The sequence below is a fragment of the Nicotiana tabacum genome, chromosome 22 (assembly GCF_000715075.1).
Source record: "Nicotiana tabacum cultivar K326 chromosome 22, ASM71507v2, whole genome shotgun sequence".
In the NCBI taxonomy this organism is placed as follows: Eukaryota; Viridiplantae; Streptophyta; class Magnoliopsida; order Solanales; family Solanaceae; genus Nicotiana; species Nicotiana tabacum.
In genome coordinates this window covers 86,263,812-86,287,737 of record NC_134101.1, presented here as the reverse complement: position 1 = coordinate 86,287,737, position 23,926 = coordinate 86,263,812, and the positions used below count along the sequence as shown (strand labels likewise).

General features: G+C 35.2%; 1 protein-coding gene and 2 non-coding genes across 3 annotated transcripts; all 3 read right to left on the bottom strand.

The window, feature by feature from the left end:
* Positions 1-5,643: 5,643 nt before the first annotated feature.
* LOC142176875 (small nucleolar RNA R71) lies at positions 5,644-5,750 on the bottom strand. Its single transcript, XR_012705680.1, has one exon. It is a non-coding gene; the product is annotated as a small nucleolar RNA R71 (small nucleolar RNA).
* Positions 5,751-15,338: 9,588 nt separating this feature from the next.
* On the bottom strand, positions 15,339-15,410 carry TRNAQ-UUG (transfer RNA glutamine (anticodon UUG)). Its single transcript has one exon. It is a non-coding gene; the product is annotated as a tRNA-Gln (tRNA).
* A 2,646-nt stretch (positions 15,411-18,056) lies between these two features.
* Positions 18,057-23,845, bottom strand: LOC107798487 (phosphatidylinositol 3,4,5-trisphosphate 3-phosphatase and protein-tyrosine-phosphatase PTEN1-like). Its single transcript, XM_075244458.1, has 8 exons — positions 23,580-23,845; positions 21,693-22,014; positions 20,806-20,982; positions 20,475-20,588; positions 19,811-20,002; positions 19,208-19,444; positions 18,872-18,973; positions 18,057-18,530 (listed from the first exon to the last, which is right to left on the bottom strand). The coding sequence occupies exons 2-8, from the start codon at positions 21,978-21,980 to the stop codon at positions 18,384-18,386; spliced, it is 1,257 nt and encodes a 418-aa protein (XP_075100559.1). The 5' UTR covers positions 21,981-22,014; positions 23,580-23,845; the 3' UTR covers positions 18,057-18,383.
* Between the last annotated feature and the right edge of the window lie 81 nt (positions 23,846-23,926).

Below are 23,926 nucleotides of genomic sequence, written 5' to 3'. Positions count from 1 at the left end.
GGACTGTTTGCTTAAGTAATTTGGAATGGTTGAATCTACAGCTTGTAATAAACTACCTTTGAACTGCTTCGAACCAATTCAAATTTGTGACCATCTAACTACAATTCAGTACAATGGGTGTATGTGTAGTTTAGTGTTCATTTATGTTTAAAAAGATAAGTCGGAAACAGTTGGATTTGAAATCGAGTTTGATGTTCAGTTGAGTATGTATTGTATTGCAGTAACTTATATCATGCAGACTAGTTCTTAATATATAGGTGTTAACTAGCGTTGGTAGAAGTGTATGACCAATAGTCTAATCCTTGAAGGCTTGATATGCAATCTTGTTGTCGAACTCAAAGCTACCTCTTAATTTGCTCCTTCACCTTTAGTAAAAACGGACCAGTAGTTAAAATAATCTAATCTTCAAACCATGTTCTGTTCATTTGAGTAAAAGGACGCAGTAATTTCGATGGGTACTTGATTTGATTCAACTGAAGCTGCGTCGGTCTAGTGGTCAGCCTAATTCTAGGCCATCTGAGTTTTAGCGCTTTAACGAATGGCCCGGGTTTTACCTTATTTGTATACTCGCATGGGCCTGGGCCAAAGACTACATTGGGTCGGCTTTTGGTTGTGCCAATTCACATTTTTTGGGCTTATCCTTGAGCCTTGAGACATATTTGGTTTACAATTATTGTTTTAGGCCCTTGACAAATCGATTAGGATTTTTCCTTATTTTTAGAGACAAATTAATGAGAAAATCTTAGTTCATTTTAGGATGGGCCTATAAATGAAATGAGACGAGCCTCGCTAAATAGGACACATAAGTCACTAGGCCCTCATCAAATGTATATTTGAAATACTTAGATTCTGAGGCGAGCCGTTTAGCGAATTTCACGGTCTTCCCCAAATAACCACGCGTTAGTCTCTTTAGGCACGTACTTTAATAACATTACCTTCTTAAACCCGGGTGCACATTTATGTGACCCAAATCCAAATCTCAACAAGTCGAAATGTGTCTCTAATCACGGGTACATTGATTGTGACATGGTTCGCGATGTATTTCCACGACGTTGTAAATTCTTTTAAAAATAATGAGTGAGACGAGCCTCGACAAACAAAAGTATACAAGCTGCGGGGCCCTCTATACGTGTTGGTAAAATTACTTAGACTTCGAGATGGGCCGTATAGCAAAATTTCACGGCCTTACCCAAAATAATGATACGCTAGTCGCTTTAGGCGCGCCTTTAATAATTTACTTTCTTAAACTCGGGTGCACACTTATGTGACCCAAATCCAAATCTCAACGGAGTCGAGATGTGTCAACAATCACGGGTGCATTGATGTGACGTGGCTTGAGATGCATTTTCACGATGTTGCAATTCTCGTTGAAAAAATAATAATAATAAAAGCGGTAAACAGTTAAAATTTGCACATAGGTTCAATATGAATTAAAATCAGATAAATAAGCCGAATATGATAGTTGAGCGACCGTGCTAGAACCACGGAACTCGTGAATGCCTAACACCTTCTCCCGGGTTAACAGAATTCCTTACTCGGATTTCTGGTTCGCGGACTGTAATACAGAGTTAATCCTTTCCTCGATTCGGGATTCAACCGGTGACTTGGGACACCATAAATCTCCCAAGTGGCGACTCTGAATTAATTAATAAATCCCGTTTCGATTGTCCTTTAATTGAAAAAAACTCCCTTTTATGCCCCTTTGCGGGGCGCAGGTGAAAAACGAGGTGTAAAAGGAGGTGTGACACTTGTTATTGGATGGCGTACTGCCTAATTGGAGTTGTGGTTGTACACTTAGCACATGCATACACCTTAACATGTTATTAGCCATAGTCCATGAGTATGTGATTTGATATCCATTGTTTATATACATGTATTCTTGTATATGTCTTTCTGAGATATGGACTGGTTTGACACCACGTGAGTTGTTCCTATGATTGCTATGATTATGGCATGTGAGTTGCATGTGCAGCACGTGAGTTGTCCATCTAGTTATTATTGTTATTTGCAAATGAATTGTATGGTAGGCTATGAACCCATGTTTTAGCTACATTTTTCACTTTAATTACTACACTTTATTCGTATTTGAGCTTAATTATCAATACTTTATAATTATTACGTGTGTTATACTGTGTAAAATGTGATTTCAAGTTAAGAAGAAAGTTTAAGCTAAAATGGATGAATTAGAGCTTTGAAGTCTAAGTAGAAGCCCAAGTAATTAAGTCGGGATCATGTTCGGGGTTCGAGGACCAAGTATGGATATCAAAAATTGAAGAAAAATTCCTACTCTGAGAAACATACACTACCGCATAGCATGACGTCCAGAGTTCCTGCAGAGTAAAAGAATTAGCTCTCTGATAAATCCTACATGTGTGGCGCATGGGGCGGCTCATAGCGCACCGCGCCTGTGTATTTTTGCTTTCCAGTTTTCCCACTTCGGCTTGGAAAGGTAGTTCAGTCATGTCTATTCCTACATGCTATAAATATAACAAATAGATGTTTTTAGGGAACTTTTCACCTAGGGAGCTTTGGGAGAGCATTGGAGGCTTCAATACACAAGATTTCATCATCTTTCCGCCAGTTCAATACGGGAGTTTAGATTGTAGTGTTGGATTGATGCTTTCTTATTCTTTAACTCTAATTGTGATAACTTCCTCCATGATTATGGAGTAGTTTACCTTAGGGTTTGACATGATTTGGTGACTTGATTGTTATCTATGGATTTGATTGCTTGAATTTGTTGAAGGAGCTTTAACTCTAGTTCTAATTTTATTAATTATCGTGTTTAATTAGAAGAGGAGCATATTGAATATTATTGCAACCATGCCTTAATTTATTTTGGTACCTCTTTAAAGTAATCGAAAGAGCTTTGTGATTTACCGTTTGAATTAAGAGTGAGAAATATTTGCGAGAAGTTTCTCTTAAATCATTCCTATCAATAGATTCTTGCAAGTTTCACCGCACTCCACATTAGCATATTTGTATGGTTAAGGTTTAATCGAGAGAGGAAACTGAATAAGAATAATAGGATAATAACCTGTTGAATTAATGAGAATCAATAGAACACTAAGAGTGAAATTTAATAGTGTCAATTCTAGGATAACAATCTTGCACCTATCATGTCATGACCCTTATTTCTCATACTGATAACAAACTGATTTTGCAAATCTCTAGTTCTCCGTGATCATCCGTTATTTGCTTTACTTTTAATAGTTAATTGTAGTTCATAATTGTTCTAAATCAAAGTGTTAAGTCATCTTGAAGAGCGTTTAACTAGAAATTACTTGAACATTATTTAAATCTAATCCCTGTGGAGACGATAATTAAACTATACTATTTTTGGCTAGCAAGTATTAATTTTCTTATTGTGTTTTGCGCTCGTCAAATTTTGGCGTTGTTGTCGGGGATTCAGGGGCTATTTTTATTTTCCTTGTACTTGTGATTTCTCACTAGTATGCAGGTAACGGATTCATTTGTTGCATGACTAGATCTTCTTCCAAGGAAGTGATTCCATACGATCCAGAGTTGGAAAACCTCCTGAGATAGTTAAGGAAAGAGAAAAACTAACCAAAAATTCTTGGGTCAATCTTCAACCCAAGAAAACATGGCAAACAACGGTGATAATGCAGTTGATTTAGTTGTATGGGTAGCAGCCCAACAGGAAGCAGCCGGGCAGTTGCTGAAGCAGCTTTAAGAGCTGATGAAATGGTTGATGGGTACCTGAACCGACCTCTGGTTGAAGATGAATTTGAGAATAGTATGCCTAGACCTGGACGATCACTAGGAGACTACACCAGACCAGTCTACACTCTACAGCCAAGGATTATCTAGTGTGAGACCTCTTCCAATTATAGCCAAAAGTTTTAAAATCAAGCAAGGGATACTTCAAACCATTCAGAACAATTGTTTCTTCCGAGTCAAACCCAAAGAAGTTCCAAGTACTCAATTGATGGATTTTGATGAGTAATCGGGTCCAACCCTACAACACTACAGAGTGGCGAGAGCGGTCGATGCAGCTTTTACCCGAGAAGGTCGGGATCAAATCCACAGGGAGCTAGAATGTCTGGGAATTGGATTCCTATCTAAACTAGCAGTGTGCAGTGCTCTTGATTACACTTCCAATCATACTTGTTTGTTACTTCTAATTTTATACTAATGATGTGCAAAATTAAGCTAAGTATAAATGTTTGTAAGGTTTTCTAAATAGTTAAAGAGGCACTAGGGAAGTGACTTTCCCCTATGTGAATACTATATGAGTTCTAAAGCCTAAAGCAAAGTTGTTACGGTTGGGATCGCGATATAGCCAATGCACGAAACTACTCACTCTATACTTCTCGGTAGCTTGAGTGACTATGACATAATTGACTTTTTGAAGACCAATTGGGTGTCAAAATTATGCAAGCAATATAGTCTCAAGTCGAGTATTACTATCTCTAAGTTTAACCCTTTAATTGGGGCTATCAATCTCTTGAATACTCCCCAATTCCTTGTTGGTCTGATTTTCCTAGAATCAAGCTCTCTTTCTGAAGAAGATCCCAAGTCAAAAAGGCATAAATTAGTATTTGCAACCACTAATTCAACATGAAAAACACAAATCAGGCCAAATATCAACCACCCATAAACATCTAAGCCCTAAAACAAGAGACCCATCAAATACCCACACTAGAGTTGAGCCACAACCCTAGATAATGGGTATAGCTACTCATAATAATAGAAGAAATCAGATATTGAGATGAAGAATAACCCATAAAATATAATTACAAGCTAAGATTCGAAGATTCAATGTTAAATTAGCTACACAATTACTCAAAATAGCTAAAAACCGGCGTTCACGTGCTCAACTACAGATAAGATGACCTAAAAATCTGAAAAAGAAGTATTTATACAAGACCGAATTTTTTGGACAAAAATGCCCCTGAAGGAGGTACCACGGACCGCGAAAAATGGACTGTGGTCGTGGTGAGGCTTTTTGGCTTCAATTCTTATTCTCTGAAACTGGCCACCGCGGCTACGATGGCCTCACCGTGGACCGCAATAAATGGACCGCGGACCGCGGTGTCTTGAAATTTTTGAACTTAATATTCTCTGAATCTCTTCTTCGCGGACCGTAACAAATGGACTGCGGCCAAGATGAGGCTACCGCGGGTCGCGTTGCTTGAAATTCCAGAAATGCATCCTTTCTGAACTTTGCCACCGCGGACCGCAATAAAAGAACCGCGGTCGCGGTGGGTCTATTGCAGCTGCGGTGGATTTACTGTTGTAGCGGTGCTTTGACTTGTTCTTAGCACTTGTGCAGGTTTCACTCCTTTTTGATCCGGTTTTGACTTCTTGTCACTTTTTGATCAAACACTGCAAACAAGCACAACATGTAAGCTTTCGGGATTACTTGTATACATTTTTAATCCAAAACTCAAGCAAAAATGAGTATAAAATAGACTAGAATCCCTAGTTATCAATGAGATTATGAATACCTTCCAGTATAATGGGGTATCTAAAGATTCTATATAGTTAAGGACATTTCCTTTTTCACTGAGAGATGATGCTAAGTACTGGTTGCAGAGATTGCTAACTAGTTCAATTCAAACTTGAAATGATATGACGAAGAATTTCCTTGACAAATATTTTTCCACTGCAAAAATAAGAAAATTTTGAACGGACATCCACAACTTCGAGCACAAAGATACAGAAATGGTATTTGAAGCATGGGAAAGGTTAAAGGATATTGTAAGAATATGTCTGCATCAATAAGTCGACTTGTGGTTGCAACTCCTAGATTTTTGGGATAGACTAACACCCTCTGCTAGGAGGACTCTAAATAAAGAAGTTGGAGGTCCACTTATAAAGAAAACTCTTGAGAAGATTGTCGCAAATTATCTGAATATGCAAATAAATGGCATACAGATAACAACGAAAGAAGAAAAAAGTTTGGGGGTACATCAAGTGGATTCTAACACTTTTGTCCAAGCCCAGCTAGACTTCATAGCAACAGAGATCAAAAAGTTGACTTTAGCAAAAGTCTAGAGACAACCACAATCAATTTGTTAACTTTATGGAATGGGCCATCAAAACCATGAGTGTCAGGCTCAGCGACATATGAAGTGGTAAAAGTTGTGACAAGCTTTGACAGAGGCAACTATCAAGGTGGTAATAATTTTAACTCCATGGGTCAGGGTACCTAGGTTTTTCTGGAGTTCACCAAGTGTAGTCTGACCTCGTGGTAGCAGAATAATCCGAGACCCCAATGACAAGGAGCTATAGGTTTTCAAGATCACCAACGATAGCTAAACCAGCCTCAACAGTCCAATCAGTCTAATATAGAAAATCTTATGAAGGTTTTCATTATTAAGACAAATGAGAGACTTGAAACTTACGGTACAGTGATTCGAAACTTAGAAAGGCAAGTGGGACAAATTTCTAATTTGATGTCTGAGAGGGCTCAAGGAACCCTTCAGCTGACACCGAGAAAAATCCAAAAAAAATAATTAATGCGGTATTTTTAGAGGAGTGGACAAGTATTGAAAGACCCTGTTGCAAAAAAAAGGTGAGTTTATTAAAATACAAGTGGAGACTGCAAAGAGCAGAAAAATAATGAAAATCAAGAGGGTGAAGTAAGGGTAGACACAAAGAATGGTCTAAAGAAGAAGAGAAAGACTGGGGCTTTGACAAGGAAGAATAAGAAAAATCAATAAATGAGGAGACCGAGGAATGCAAATATATGCATGCTCTACCTTTCCCATAGAAGCAGAGAATAGAGAAGTTGGATAAAAAATTTGGATGTTTTCTTGAAATGCTCAAGCATGTGCATGTTAATCTACCTTTCACAGAGGTACTCTCGCAAAATGTCAGCATATTTTAAGTTCCTGAAGGATATATTGTCCAACAAGCAGAAAGGTAGTGCATGTTAATCTACCTTTCACAGAGCATTGTAGTACTATTCCGCACTATAAGCTCCCTCAAAAGTGTGGAGATCCAGGGTACTTCACTATACCTTATTCTTTAGGAAGTACTAAATTTGGAAATTCTTTGTGTGATTCAGGTACTTCTATTAATCTTATGCCTTTGTCTATTTTCAAGAAACTTGAGAGAGAAATTGGAGTAATCATATCTATACATGTGTCCTTGCAGCTGGAAGATCAGACCATAATAATACCCGAAGAAACATTGAAATATGTACAAGTTCAGGTAGATAAATTTGCGTTCCCTGTGGACTTCATTGTGGTAAATATGGAGGAGAATAAGGAGGTCCCTCTGATTTTAAGGAGACCCTTTTTTGGCTACTGGCAGAGCTAAACTAAATATTCAAGAAAGGCAACTCATGCTAAGAGGTGAGAAAGAAAGAGCGGTGTTCAAGATGAAGGAAGCAATAGTGGCACCTAGAGAGGATTCAGCTGCTTACTTTGATTTTAAAGCGGGTGCCCTAAAGAAGCTAGATTAAAAGGTAAAACATGATAAGTGTGGGGGTGCTCTAGAAGAAGTCAGAGAAGAAAATCTCGACATAATTGTATGCACTAGGTCGGGCATGCAAAGTAGACCCTGACATCGTTTTGGACCATGATTAGACAATTTAGGGAGTTTCTTTTACCTTTTGCTTTTTGCTTGTATGTTATGGGGACATGTCACAATTTAAAGTATAGCGTGGGATGTATATATGTATATGTGTGTTTTTTTCTTATCTATGTATGTGTATATTTTCGTTATTCTTTAAAATTAAAAATTAAAACATTTTGATGGACTTTTTCCAACGATGAATTTTTTTGACCGTGTTCTTGAGGAATTAAAGTTGAACAAAAATGCAAAAAAAATATCTTTTAATTTATTTTTTTCTAGGTAGCGCAACAAGTCCCCTTTGATTTTTTTTTGTGCAGCGGTACTTTTTCAAGGATTTTGCTTGAACTGGACGTAGTTAGTTTTTGTTATAGGAGTAACAAATCTTGTGTGATAGTGCGAATTGGAGGCAATATTTCTTGGCTTTGTTGTGCTTTGAGTATAATGAGCGCCTTAGTTGTGACACCTAGGCTCATCTTTGGACTCATATTTTGTAGTGCCTTAAAATGCTTGATTTTGTTAAACTGATTTGATTAGAGAGTCGGGATAGATCCGGACCTGATAAAGTTGTGTGTCAATGTGCGTGTGAGGTTATTGTTGATATTTGGTACATGTCATTTGATGTCTAGAACTTTCCCCACGTATTTAAAAATCAAAATGGTAGTCTTGTTCAGTTTAGAAAGTCATAGAGGCGTTTCTTTGTTGAGCTAAACATGTACTTAATACCCACCTAATTGTAGGTATCCTAGTCATCCCATTTGAGACTTTAATCCTATTTTATTTGGTAACCATATTACAAGTCTGACCTCTTCGGTTGAATTGATTATCTATTTAAACATTTTACCTCTCTTGGACACTTGAAATTGCTATGAATCTGTTAAAAGCTAAGTGAAGGTTTTTGAGTGGAATTAACAAAAATAGAGAAAGATGCACTATTTGAAAAGAATCGTGAGAGTCACTTATAGGAAATTTAAAAAAAAAAAGGGAATTGCTTGAAGAAGAAGAAGAAGAAGAAGAAGAAAGAGTTTGTGTATGTATTAGAAAAGAAAAAAAATTAATTTCTTTGCTAATGGTAGTTCTCATCTTGTTTGTGCTTAAAGATATTGTGAGCTTGGTGTTATTATTTTGTAAAGGTTAGGGTATAGTTCAACACAGTGTAGGGTTTGAAATTTTAATATATATGTATTAAAGTACTTAGGGAGGTATAGTCACTATATCAAAATGTATCTTACCCATCCCGCAACCTACATTACAACCAAAATAAAGTGTTATTTGATCAGTGACTGAGCGAGCTCAAATTAGTAGAGTATTACACCACGGACAAGCCTATGGCAAATCTTCTGTGGCACATGAATTTTGTTTCTAAGAGTGAGAGAATTCTTTCTATCTTGAGTTCCTAATTGTTCTTGAACTTTTTTGAGTATGGAAATACTCTCTATTGTTTGTGTGAGGATACATGACTTGTGAAAGAAATATAATATCTTTGGCTTCTGTACTAGAGTAAGTGAGTGGGTTTGAAAAATAATTAGTGTTTTTGAGTCGAGTCTTGAGGCTAGGTTGTTATGGTATGGTGCTTTGTCTGTTTTAAATATTCTTGGCATGATGAGTAGGAGAGTTGCATGAAAAAAGTCGTCTCTATTTGAAGTGTATAGTTTGATTGCTCGGGGAAGAGTAATTATTTAAGTGGTGGGTGTTGAAGGTAGGCTAGGAACCCATATTTTAGCCATATTTTCACTCTAATTATTACACTTTATTTATATTTGAGCTTAATTGTCAATACTTTGTACTTATTACATGTGTTATGTTGTGTAGGATATAATTTCGAGTTGAGAAACAAGTTTGGAGCTAAAATGGATGAATTGAAGCTTTGAAGACTGAGTAGAAGCCCAAAGAATTAAGTCCGGATCGTGTGTGGAGTTCGAAGACCAAATCTGGATATCAAAAATTGAAGAAAATATTCTCCTACTCTGAGTAAAATACAATACCCTCCGCGCTAGTTCAAAATACCTACAGAGTGAAAAAATTAGCTCTCAAATAAATCTCACGTCTGTGGTGCATGGGGTGGCGCATGCAGCTCCGCGACGGTATATTTTCGCCGTCTAATTTTTTCACTTCAACTTGGAAAGGGTAGTTCCATTAGGGCCCGTTCCTACATGGTATAAATACAATAAAAATACATTTTTAGGGGACTTTTGACCTATGGAGCTTTTGGAGAGCATTGGAAGGTTTAAGACACAAGATTTCATCATCTTTCCACCAATTGAATAGGAGAGTTTGGATTGTAATATTAGATTGATGTTTTCTTATTCTTTAACTCTAATTGCAATGACTCCCTCCATGACTATGGAGTAGTTTACCTTAGGGTTTGATATGATTTAGTGAATTGATTATTATCTATGGATTTGATTATTGTTTGATTGCTTGAATTTATTGAAAGAGCTTTAATTCTAGTTATAATTTTATTCATTGTCGTGTTTAATCGAAAGAGGAGTATAATATTAAATATTGTTGCAAAAAATGCCTTAATTTATTTTAGTACCTCTTTAAAATAATCAAAAAAAAAATTTGTGATCTACCGTTTGAATTAAGAGTGAGAAATATTCACGAGAAGTTTCTCTTATATCATTCCTACCAATAAATTCTTGCAAGATTCACCGCACTTGATATTAGCTTATTTAAATGGTTTAGGTTTAATCGACAGAGAAACTTGAATAATAATAGGATAATAACATGTTGAATTCGTGAGAATCAATAGAACACTAATGGTAAATTTTAATAGTGTCAATTCTAGGATAATAATTTTGCACCTATCATGTCATGACACTTATTTCTCATACTAATAACAAACTGATTTTGCTAATCTCTAGTTCTCCGTGATCAATTGTTATTTGTTTTACTTTTTTTTAGTTAATTACTGTTCATCATATTTCAAATCAAAGTATTAATCATACTGGATAGTGTTTAACTAGAAATTACTTAGACATTATTTAAATCCAATCCATGTGGAGACAATAATTAAAATGTACCATCTTTGGCGAGCAAGCATTAATTTTCTGGTTGTGTTTTGCACTAGCCATCGGTGCAGCACGTGAGTTGTGCATGCGTTTGTTATGATTATTAGCATGTGAGTGGTCCGCAGCGTGTGGATAAGGACCTGTTCCCTAAGTCACGCTCTCATATTTCTCTCTTGATAGCGTACACGTGGATTATGGAAACGGATTGTGTTTGTCTGGTTCGTTACCTTTTAAATATGTATTAAATATTGGTACTCGTTCTTTAGTCTGCTTGTTATTGTATATTAATTTTAGGCATATCTTAAAATTTAGAACTTATATACTTCAAATTTTATAAGAACAAAGATGATATCTAGAGTTGTAACAATTATAGGGGTATCAAATTACTGAGTCATACCATGAAAGTGTGGGAGAGGGTGGCTGAAGTGAGGGTGCAGATGACAGTGTCTATATCCGACAACCAGTTTGGGTTCATGCTGGGTCGTTCAACTATAGAAGCTATAGACCTTGTTAGGAAGGTGGTGGAACTGTGCAGAGAGAGGAAGAAAGATCTGCATATGGTGTTTGTTGACCTTGAGAAAGCGTATGATAAGGTTCCTAGAGAAGTTCTCTGGAGATGCTTGGAGGCAAAAGGTGTGTTAGTTCCCTACATTATGGCAATTAAGGACATGTATGATGGGGCTAAGACTCGGGTTAAGACAGTAGGAGGCGACTCTGAGCATTTTCCGGTTGTAATGGGGTTACACCAAGGTTCTGCGCTCAGTCCGTTCTTATTTGCCCTGGTGATGGACGCGCTAACACACCATATTCAAGGGGAGGTGCCATGGTGCATGTTATTTGTTGATGATATAGTTCTTATTGATGAGTCGCGAGCCAGTGTCAACAATAGGCTGGAGGTTTGGAGACAGACTCTTGAGTCTAAGGGTTTTAAGCTGAGCAGGGCGAAGACGGAATACCTGGAGTGTAAGTTCAGCGTTGAGCCAGTAGAAGTTGGCATGGATGTGAGGCTTGAATCACATGTTATCCCAAGTAGAGGCAGCTTCAAGTACCTTGGGTCGATTATCCAGGAGGGAGGGGAGATCGACGAGGATGTCACACACCGTATTGGGATAGGATGGATGAAGTGGGGGTTAGCATCTGGAGTCTTGTGTGATAAGAGAGTCCCACTGATACTCAAGACAAGTTCTACAAAGCGATGGTTAGACCGACCATGATGTATGAAGCTGAGTGTTGGTCTGTTAAAAACTCACATATCCAGAAGATGAAAGTAGAAGAAATAAGGATGTTGAGGTAGATGTGTGGGCATACTAGGATGGATAAGATTAGGAATGATGTTATTCGGGAGAAGGTGCACGTAGCTCCTATTGATGCCAAGATACGGGAATCAAGGCTAAGATGGTTCGGGTATGTTAAGAGGAGAAGCCCAGATGCTCCGGTAAGGAGTTGTGAACGGCTGGTTGTGGAGGGCACGAGAAGAGGTAGATGGTGACCTAAGAAATATTGGGGGTGAGGTGATCAGGCAGGATATGGCGAGGCTTCGAATTTTCAAGGATATGACACTTGATAGGAAGACGTGGAGGTCGAGTATTAGGGTTGTAGGTTAGGAGGTAGTTGAGTCTTTCCTTACTTCACACCTTTGTAAGACTAGTGTTAGAGTTTTTTGTCTAAGATAGTTAGCGGCAATGTTGTGTCTTACTATTTCGCTTTTCAATGCAGGACCTTTTGATTAGCTTTCGCTTTTGTTTTGCATCTTTTTTTTAGATTTCATATTGTTCCTATTTTTTCTACGATTTCTGTAGTGATACTAATATTGTCTCATTTTTGTCTTTTTATTTTCTTGAGCTGAGGGTCTTCCAGAACAAGCTTCTCTACTCTTTTGGGTAGGGGTAATGTCTGCGTACACACTACCCTCCCCAAACCCTACTAGTAGATTTTACTAGATTGTTATTGTTGTTGTTGTTGTATACTTCAAATCTTAGTTTCGTCTCTGGTCTTTAATAAAACTTTTCATTTGCAAACGTTTTCATTTTGGCATATATATCATTACATTGTACATTAAAGAAACACTTTCAACTCAAAAGAATTGCGTAAGTTTTCTTTTTTGGTATTAAAGTATTGTAGGAGTAGATGTTTAAGTGAATGATACAACGGTCTTTTAGTTTTTAATGGATATTTCAGTAATTTAATTTTGCACTTTGGTTTCCCACTTATAACATAGTATTATGATACTATGATATATGATGATTAGGTAGATAATTGTTAAATTCAAACTTGTCAATTCAACACATTGACTTACGAGTTTATTAGATGGTTAGATTAGTTTAGCGTTATGCCTCCTTCTCAAGTTGTCAATCATTTCTCAATAATTGAATTAGCTTGTGAAGCTCGAGATTAGGGGTGACAAATGGACGGGTTGAGCTGAATTTGGGCGAGCCAAGATGAGTTAGGTCAATAAATGGGTCATTGTTCAACCCAGCCCAAAGTGTATTTGGGTTAAGATGGACTGAGTCAAGATGGGCTAAACAATGAGTCATAACCCAACCCGCCCAATTTGACCCATGTTTTCGAACCATGCTCATCTTGCATAAAAAACCTTTTTACTTTAAAATATGTAAGTTGACAAATATTTTTTGGGTGGGGGTTGGGGTGGGGAGGGGGTTGGGGTGGGTGGATGGTGCAGAAAAACGAAAAAAATATAAAACAGAAAATTGAAATTATAAAAAAAAGTAAAAAAAAAATTGAGGGGTTTTGGCGGGGGTTGTGGGTGGGTGGTGCAGAAAAATAAAAAAAATAAAAATTAAAAATACAAAAAAAAAGTAAAAAAAATTTTTTGAGGGGTTTTGCGCCGAGGGGTGGGAGGGTAGGGTGGGTGGGTGGTGCAGAACAATAAAAAACAGAAAATTGAAAATACAAAAAAAAAGTGAAATTTTTTTAGGGGTTTTGCGGGGAGTTGGGGGAGGGTAGGTGGCGCAGAAAAACAAAAAAACAGAAAATTAAAAATACAAAAAAAGGTAATTTTTTTGGGGGGGTTTTGAGGGGGTAGGGAGGGTGGGTGGTGTAGAAAAACAAAAGAACAGAAAATTAAAAATACAAAATAAAATAAAATTGGGACAACTAAGTAAATTTCTAGATAAGTTGGGTTGAGATCCTTTGTTTTGAGTGAGTTTCATGGGTTGTATTTAGGCTGTTAAATGGGTCAGAATGAGCTATAAAAAATTATGGGTTAACTTGGGCTCAACCCAAATTAACCCATGAGCTAAAATGTTTGTAGCTCAACCCATTAATCTCTGGGCTAGTTGGGCGAGTTAGATGGGCTTGAACTCAAATTGTCACCCCTACTCGAGATCTAAAAAGGTCCAATATTAGTTGAGAGGATTTATCTCATAATTGCTTATAATGTAAATAATACTTTTACCTAATCAGTGCAATTCAACTTGCGTAAATATTTATTTATCTTATGTTTAAGCTATTAATGTCAGAAACCATGAGTGACTGTCTTTAATTACCTTTAAAGTAAATTGATAATGTATTTTTTAAAACTATATATGGAAGTTAAAGTATCTACAGACATAGAGTAGACTTTATTGAGTAGGATAGCACTCTCCCTATGAAGTGATCAATCAAAAGCATTAGATTTCCACCTTTCAAGTCCCCTCCAACCCCAACCACCAAAAAGAAAGGAAATGAAAAAGGAAAAATCAATGCGAAACAGAGAATGCATTAAATAAAAATTATCCGAGGATTAAAATTAGTATCGGGGTCGTTTGGTATGAGATGTAAGAAGGTATAGTGCTGGTATAAAAATTTAATACCACCTTAATCTTTTGTTTCATTAGCAAATCTTGTATAAGTTACCTTGGGATTAAAATTAGTACCGAAATAACTTATACCTTGTAGAGGGTGGAGTAATTAGTGTCGGGATAACTTATACCTTCTTCTTAAAAATTATGCAATTATCATTTTAATAAACATACCAAATAGTGAATAAAAAATAATGCCAAGATAACTAATTTCAACATAACTATCCCAGTATAACTTATCCCGGCATAAGCCATATTCAAACCAAACGAGAGTAGAACTTTTTAAATGTTCCAAGTTGACTCAAGTGCAAACTATCATGTTTTGGTGTTCCAAATTTAGACCCTTGAAAAAAGCAGTTTTTTTCTTTCTTCTTTCCATTTCAATAAGACAGAGGTCTTTGACCTACTTATAAATGCAAGAACATGTGTTTGCTTTTCTATAACTTGCCAACTTGGATAATCATTTAATTTAGCCAATTTGCTTTATACATCTGGAATCGAACACTTCCATTGACCTACAAATTCAATTTCAGTGCTACGTACATTCACTAAAGAGATTAAGCGCTTTCTATTAAGAACTTTGTTTCAAGACCTCGGACTCGAAAGCTCTTATTAAGGTGAAAGAATATCCATTTCCAAAACTCTCTTTGGCTTCAGCAAATTTGAATTAGCGTTAGGTAGATCCATTATTGAGGTAAAGTGCTTCCTATCAAGAAATGTCTTATTCTAAAATCTTGAAGTTCGGACCTCTAATTAAATAAAAAAATCTCATCAACCAACTATACTAATTGGTGGTAACAAACACCATTTTGCATCTCAAATCTGGTTAAGGTATCATTTTTGTTGTCCTAAAGAAAGTCAAAATGGAAATTATTCCCTTGATCAGATATATTACAGCTACGTTAAAAAGGAACTCACCAGAAAATATGTCCACTTTCCCATTGAAATTTTCAAATTCCATTATGAATTGATGCAAAAAAGGTCCTACCGGGAGTCGAACCCAGGTCGCTGGATTCAAAGTCCAGAGTGCTAACCACTACACCATAGAACCCTGCTCTCTGCTATGGTGAGTCTCTTTATTTAATGATATCAACTGATTTTTTTTTTGGTTTATGTACAAAATGGTACTTCATTCGTCTCAATTTATGCGGCGATACGGATTTAGAGAATCAAATAAATTAATTTTCATCATGAATTGAGATACATACTCTTAAGTTTTTTTGAAATAAAATTTGCATATTTGAAAACTATATAAAAAGCAATATAAGACACAATAATTACTAATTACAAATTTTTTAAAAGAATGAAGAAAAACTTTTTAAACTCTGAAAAAAGCGAACACGATACAAAAATTGGGACGAGGGAGTAGCGGTAATAAGATATTTATTCGAACTTCTTCCCATGAGTGAGAAAGACACCTCTAGGTTATCTCAAATTTAGCGTCATAAGACCATCTCCAACCCTAACACTAAATTTCACACCAAAATGTTGTAACACCAAATTTACTCCAACCATTACACCATCTTTTACACCAAAAAAGAATATTTCTTTTTATATTCTTTCCTCTCTTCTTTATTATCTTATTATCTTCTATTTAAATTTTATTTTTTATTTCCTTCAAACAAATTCTATCTTTTTTATTTTTTTCATATTCATCACATATAATTCACATTCACCACTTATATAATCATTTATTACAAAATTATTTTAAAGGATAAATCAACTAAAAGTGAAATCATTGATAAAAAATAATTACATAAATATTACATCATAGTTAAATTTAATTTAAGTACCACATAAATATTCAACTTTCGCCTCTATTTTCCCATAAATGCTCGATTAATGCATTACGAAATGCGAAATGCGCATCTTTATCTTTAAATTTTTTGTGTAGAGCTAAAAATTGTTCAAATCAGTGATCTTCATCTACTGTCATTTCTACCGCAGGAGCTGGACATTAACGTGCATCTTGAATTGGTGCATTAAGATCACGCTCGTCCTCAATTATCATGTTGTGCAGTATATTACATGCGGTTATATTTCTTTTTATACAATTATAATAATAATAAAATTAACTTATAATTTTATATAAATATAATATATATAAAAATTAATATATCAAAAAATAGGATATAAAATTAAAATTATAAAGATCTTAATATAAAAATTAATTATATACACAATATATGATAAATTAAAAGTTCAAAAAAATAAAAAGATGAATAAAATAATAATAAATCAAATTTGGTGTGATGAATAGTGTTGCACCAAATTTGGTGTGACACTATTCACACACTAAAATGGTGTAAAATTTGGTGTTCCATTGGAGCCAAAAAAAACATCAAATTTTATACCAAATTTAGATTTAGTGCAAAAAATAGTGCACCATTGGAGATGGCCTTAGTTACCATGAACAATGATTGAGTTGTCACAATACTCTCATTATTTTCGTAATTACTTCCATTATGATGTTAAGATTGCCATCACCAAATCCATGTCCAGCAATCCATTCAACTAGCTAGTATTATATGATCTAAACAAATTCAACGGGCAAATTAAACTTTTTCTCTCCCAAAAACCCCTCTATATTTCAAAGCCCTTTTACTAGTCGGGTTGAGTAAACTATGATGGCCCTACATGCTTTCAAGAAATAGGTAGTCGGGATATAGAACTATATATTGCTCGAGAAGTAAGTTAATTAATTGATTCTTTGGTCATAAAGATTAGTATAATTCTTCCTATCGATCTCAAGGCGACTAAACGAAGGTTATCCGCTATCAGTATTGACACAAGAGGAGTGGGTGAAACAAGATTGTGTTATGTCCACCTTATCACTACTACGCAGTCAGGGATCATTTGGTACGCGGGATAAGGTGGGATAAGATGCGATAAGATATAAGATTAAATTATATTGTGTTTGGTTAACCAAGGATAAATTTATACTGTCAATCAAATAAAATAAATTTAATCTCAGACTTAATCCTGAATACCCCACCTTATCCTTTCAAGTTTCAAATTTGGGATTATTTTATTCTACCTCACAGGTGAAATAAATTAATTTAGAAATTATAATTTTGGGATTATGGATAATTTAATCCGCGTATCAAACGACCCCGAATATATCTTTTCTTCTGAAAAGTGAATTTAAGGAGCAGACCTCTTACAGAGTTTTTCCAAAGAACTAGAACAAAAGGAGTGGGATTTCTATGCAATCTTCTCAAGAATGCTCTATTCCAAGAACTCTCTGCCATAAAACCTTAAATCCAAATGGCACCACCAGCCACAATCAATCATCACCTTATAACCTACTATATTTTGTGGTTATAAAATTAAATCATCTGATTTGAAATTTATATTATTAATTTTTAAGGAAAACGGAATTATGAATATTCAGATGTTGAAAAAACAAATAGTCCTGATCATTTAGCTTTTACATTTAAATACATCTTAATAATTATATGTATTCAAATTCAGATATCTAAGTGATCTTAAAAAACAACCGCTCTCTAAAAAGAATAAGGATTTGGCATTGACTTTAACTTAGATACACTAACTATGTAAAAAAAAAATTACACTATAAGAAGTGGGATTAGAAACTTGGAAAATAAGGCAAACTACCTTCTTCTATAACATGTTAAAATACGATGACGTGCATATAAGTAAATTATTAGGGATTTGGGATTAGAGGAATTAGAACTAAACTATAATGTTGAAGTTTATTGTAAGGACTAAACAGAGAATACAATTTAGCCCTCAAAGTCTAATACTAAATGCAACCAAAAAACCTAGATCCTTTTCAAATTCTGAGAATTTTGTTTCCATTAGACTCTAGGATAGGCATGCAAGTTTTAAGATGAAACATTTGTTCTTATAACTACTCCCTCAAGTTCTACTTAACAAAACTATTGAAATCTTCCTAGTCTTCCATCCCCTGAAAAATAGATGGCAAGACAATTGAAATGTAAAATGTACAACACTATAAATTGTACTATATTTAAGGGGTTTTGATAATATATGGAGTAGTTTAATAATCACTAAGATTATCTTCAAGTAAAGGAGGTGTTGGCAAACAATTTCCATTTGCTGGACCAAAGAACAACTCCAAGCAGAATGAAGAACCAGTCATGGACCTACCCTTTTTTCCAACTTTATCTAGCTCTCGTAACGAAAACTGCAAATTTTCAGAATTTAAAACAGAATTAGTAGCACGTCATTGTACAAATTTGACATATAATGCACAAATAGTAATGCAATGATTTGGCTCCTAACGTGAATGCTTTATCTAGATCATACTAAGTTTCTGTTTTTCTTTTATGGCTTTTTGGAGCCGGACAAAATCCTTCAATGGCACGAAGTCAAATGTTAAAAGTTCATTTCTAATCAATATTCTTTTGGAGCTTTTGATCAGCATCCATGATACATGACTTGTGCCATTCCATATGTGTTACTTTCACAGTTTTGGTAACATATGCAATATTTTTCAGTTGTAAGTTTGTATAATTTGAAAAATACCTGCAGTAGATCATTCCTAATAAAAGCAGTATTGAAGCAAGCATAAAAGAGACGTCCTCCTATGAGCTTTTCGTAGAATATGATACGTACATCTCCACAGACCTGTTAAGAAATAATCCAACTTATAATTAATAGAGAGCAAAGGAAGAAAAAGATATTCCCTGCGTCCCATTTTATGTGATAGTGTTAACTCAAAATGAAATCTAAAGGGTTAATTTGATGTATATATTACTATACTAGTGATGGAGGAAGAAAATATTAATGTGACGATCAAAAGCTAGTTAGATAGAGAAAACATCATATCATAATTTTATAGAATAGGCTAAAGATTCGTACTTGCACTGGTTTGTCATAAAAATGATCCAGACAGGTTTTCTGATAGAGCATTGAACTTTCAGTGTCCATTTGGACAACCAAACGAGGTTCCTTCTTTTCTTGTTTCATCTCATCTTCATTTTCCTCAACAAAGGAATAAAAATATCGAGGACTATAAGTTCGCTGAATACCATTCTTAATTCGTCTGCAGCAACTTTTTGAGACTTCTGCAGGTGGACAATACTTCTCTCCTGGAACCTGTTTGAATTGCACAAAGTGAAAATTTACCTATTGCAATGAAGAAGCGGACAATGGAACCAAAATGACGATCAACAACTGGAAAAAGTTCAGAAATCTTGTGATTTGAGTTTTCTTTCAACTTTATTCTTTCCTCTGTCAACTTATCAAGATAAATTTCTATGTGCTTGGCTTGAAAAGGGATTAAGTCTGCACGTGAAGGGCATGTAAAACACATAACTAAAGTAAATAAAAGTGTGCTCTTTCTAAGAGTTTAAGCTTTCAGACTTGATGGTCATACAAACTGATCAGTAGTCATCTTAGAATAAGTTTATATAACTCATCATTGATGCTGCAAAAGAATCTTATATGAGTAAGATGGCTTACTCTTTGCAACTCGGATACCACGAAGAAGATGGATTCAACGTTTATAGTGTCATATAATCTAATGCGACGCAGCTCTCTCTTACATGACTTAGGCAATTTGACAGTTGGAGGAGGACCACGAGGAACACCCTTTGAGAAGGAAAGTATGTGCTCCCAATATCTGACATACCTACGTTGGCTTGGAATCGATACCTGTATATGGAAACAATCTCAGGGTTGTAATCACTTCAAGAAGAACAACTTGAAGATTTGCAATGAAAAGGAACTATCCTTACTATATGAAGTATGTCTCCCTTCACAACTTCAAGAAACAAACTAACATCTCATATATCCCCTCCTCTCTTTCTTCGTGAGGTAAAAACAGGCATGCCTCAATATGTTTTATTGCCTATTCTACTGTATTAATTATTAGCACTAAAAACACATTTCACGACAGAAGATTCTCTGTTCCTTTTACATACTTTAGAGTTCTAAATCAGTCATACATCACTTTCTTAGGTTTGTGTTTGGCTAAATGTCTGCCTAACATAATGGAAATCAGTCTTGCTGAAATATGGATATGAATGTGGTAGTCCATTTTGAATGAAAAGCCTCCATGTTATATATTTCAGGTTCCCTCCTTTCCATTGTCAACAGTTCTAATTAGAGGATTGGTATAACTTACTTCTTCATTGTTAGTTGTTCGTTTCTCAGCATACAACCGAAGAGCCTCCTCAGCTGACATGCCAGTGTAAACTAGGTACGAACAAACCATTAAACCAGTTCGGCCTTTACCTGCCTACAGATGTCAAAAAAGAAAAGTTAATTACACTATATTTCAATATAGGATAAACTAAATTCTATCTTCACATCTCCTAAAAGAAACAAAATAGCAGATCCACTTAAATGTCAGAGATGTTCTGAAATTCACAACACCATGATCCATATCCCTCAACATAGCAATATTTAAATACTTCATTAGAAAAGAAAAGTAATGAAAAGGATGCTAGGGGTACCATGCAGTGTATAACAGCAATATTCTTAGGGTCATTTGAAAGCCATGAGTACACATCTTCACAGAATTCTTTGATCATTTGGAGAGGAGGGACATGATTGTCATCCATCGGATACCTCTCCACACGGCCATGAAAATGTGAGGCATCATAAGCTTGCTCTACACATAAGTTATAGACCTACCAGCAACAACATGTGACTGAGAGAGCAAATGTGTTTAGTGCATAAGTTAATAAACAAGCTACTATCAATGTATACATTTTTGAAAATATGAGATTCACATTTAGGTGCAAGGTAAACATGTAATCTAAACTCAGGCTGTCACCTGTTAATCTTAGTGTCTGATATGTTCTCTTCGATGCAGTTATTCAGTAAACTATTTAGGTTCCAAATAAAAATTTCTTCGGTGATTAGAGTTTAGAAAACATTTAAGATGACGGATAGAAGAAGTATCAGTGTTTTTAAGAGCAAAAGGCGAGGTTCGTTGGCTTGAAGCATAAAGCATGGTGTGAAACACATGCTTCATTAAAGTGCACATAGTCTACGGACACTTCCAAAAAAAAAAACATATGAATTTAGTACTATAGTAATTGAATGGCAATTATTATAACTAATTTCAGCATCCAATATAAAACAACGTGGATATTAATCCAAATCCTCAAAATTGAGATTCAAAGAACCAAACCACTTCTTGTTTGGATCACTTTGCGCATTATTGTTTGAAGCGTGCACAATTCTCTCAAGTGCATGTCTTCGCTGATGAAGGAATAACCCCTCGGTTTGCATCACCCAATCGCTTTAAGCGATGAAACTATGACTTTTAATAATGCTAAGCACAGAAGGGAAAGAAAGTAGGTTTAATGGTAAAGTGAGCTATATATGTACTAACCTTATAATGTCCTGCATGTCTCATATCCAGTACAGACTTAACCTGCCACAAAGGGTTGCGAAACATTGCTCGCACGTGTTCTGCAGGAAATGACATTGCTAAAATTCGATCTGATATATAAGTCATGTCAAGATCATACCCGCCAACAAGCATTCGCCTTCTTTGTTTCGACACCAAGTTACGTATGTACAAACTTTTTGACAGATAGTTTATCAGATTATGGTGGAGATCCGTGATACTCAGATTAACAGGCTTCTTGAAACCCTGTTTGGACAATCTTGGCCCCATTTCTTTGTTCTAATCTTAAATCCCAACGCAATACCTGCATAAGATGTAAACCATTAGGTTAAGTAGGGGTAAATATAGAGCACCGGCGCCGGGTTACTTTCAAGGCGGAGCATAAACTTATGTTTGAAAACACTAAAATTGCCATAAATGGTAGGTCTAAACCCATAAGTTTAAAGATACAGTGGGTTGAATGCTAAAAACATTAAATATTGAACTCATAGAGTTTAAATCCTGGATACGCGTTTAAGATATATACCTTTTCGTTGATTGAGGCATGGAATTATACAATGTTTTTAAAAGGCTTGAAGAGAAAAGCTAGAAATGAACTTCACACTTCTAATTTCAACGTCCAATTTCAAATTGTGGACCATGTCTCGTTGGGATCAATTTGGGAGTCATTGAAGTTTACTGAATTGCATGGCTTCGCCCATGAAGCAATAATTCCTTGTTTTACATCACTTTATAGCTTTAAGCGACATCTTTTAATTACACTGAAACTGAATGCCATGAAGCTACAATTTACAGCTAGTCAAAGCATTAAAAAATAGGAAGTAATTACAAGAAAAATGTTCAGAACATGTCAAATGATTAATTCGCAATCTCAACATTGATTTTTCTAAGCACCGAGCATGCAAAACTTGTCCAGTAAAACAAAATCTAGAGAGTGAGCACCAAAGTGGTGGTTATACCCATAGTTTGCAGCTAAAACAGTGATTATTATGTCTACTATATGAGAAATTATGGCCACCCCATGAATTTGAATATAATCAAGTTATAATTTTCCATTAGTAATTTTACTTATTAAGCTACAAGCTGTAGGATTTCAAACAACTTGATTAACTCTAATTAGAAGATATAAGGTGTATTGAATTAAAAAGATAAACAGATATGACCAAAATAATCACTTTCTGCTTATTACAAACTATGAGAGTAAATACGATTTGACAAGGGGAATAACATATCAACTATCCACACAAAAATTCGCCATAGATGTTGCTTGTCCACTTTAGAATATGATGCGAACAAAATTTTTTAATTGTTGTAGTGTTCCAGCATGAGCTTGCAAACAGATAAATAAAAAACCCAAAGTCTTATCCACGCACTTCTGCACAAGAAATTTTAATTGTTTATAGTGTAGTTATGTAACAAAACATAATATTATTATTTATATTGGTGTAATAAGATGTTAGTCACGTATTTACAATGTGTTACCTTGCATCTTTGTGTAAAAAATAGTTTTTAATTACTAATATGAAGATTTGAATAGCTTAATTCAAAGTTCTAAAAAATTTCTATTGTTAAAATATAGACAGCTTTCTACATTTATAAGGAGCCTTTACTTTTTTTTCCTTATATAAGCTTGGCTAAGCGAAAATAAGATAAAAAATTCATAACTAAAAATATTTTTTGGGTGGCTTTACTAGACTTTCCCTTGAGCCATCGCTGTCCATGCACATAACATGAAATACCAACACCATATTAGCAAATGCAAGACAATCTTGATTCCATTTCAACATGGATTTTTGTAACCAAATAGAGACCTAACATCAAAACAATGATAAGGAAAAGCCACAAGGTTAAAATTGAGGAAGGAAGTACCATTCAAATTGAACATAAAGATCCAAATCAACTTGCTATTGATTGGAAAGCAGACCATAAATTTCAGAAATGGTAATAGGTATGCCTCCCTTTTGGTCACTTTTCGTTAAAAATTGGTCCAAGAAACTAGTACAGCTTGTACATAAATTTGGTTCTTGGACCAACACAAGGGAATGGATGGTTTTCTTTTTTCTTTTTTGATTTTATGGGGCCAAGAAGAGGAGTAAATGGAGTCCATGTCTGGTTCAGAAAGAGAGAGAGATGGAGAATTGGGAAGATTCTTAGTATAACTATCATAATGATGAATTAGGAATGAGTTTTGGACAACCCCAAATTGGAGGAAAATG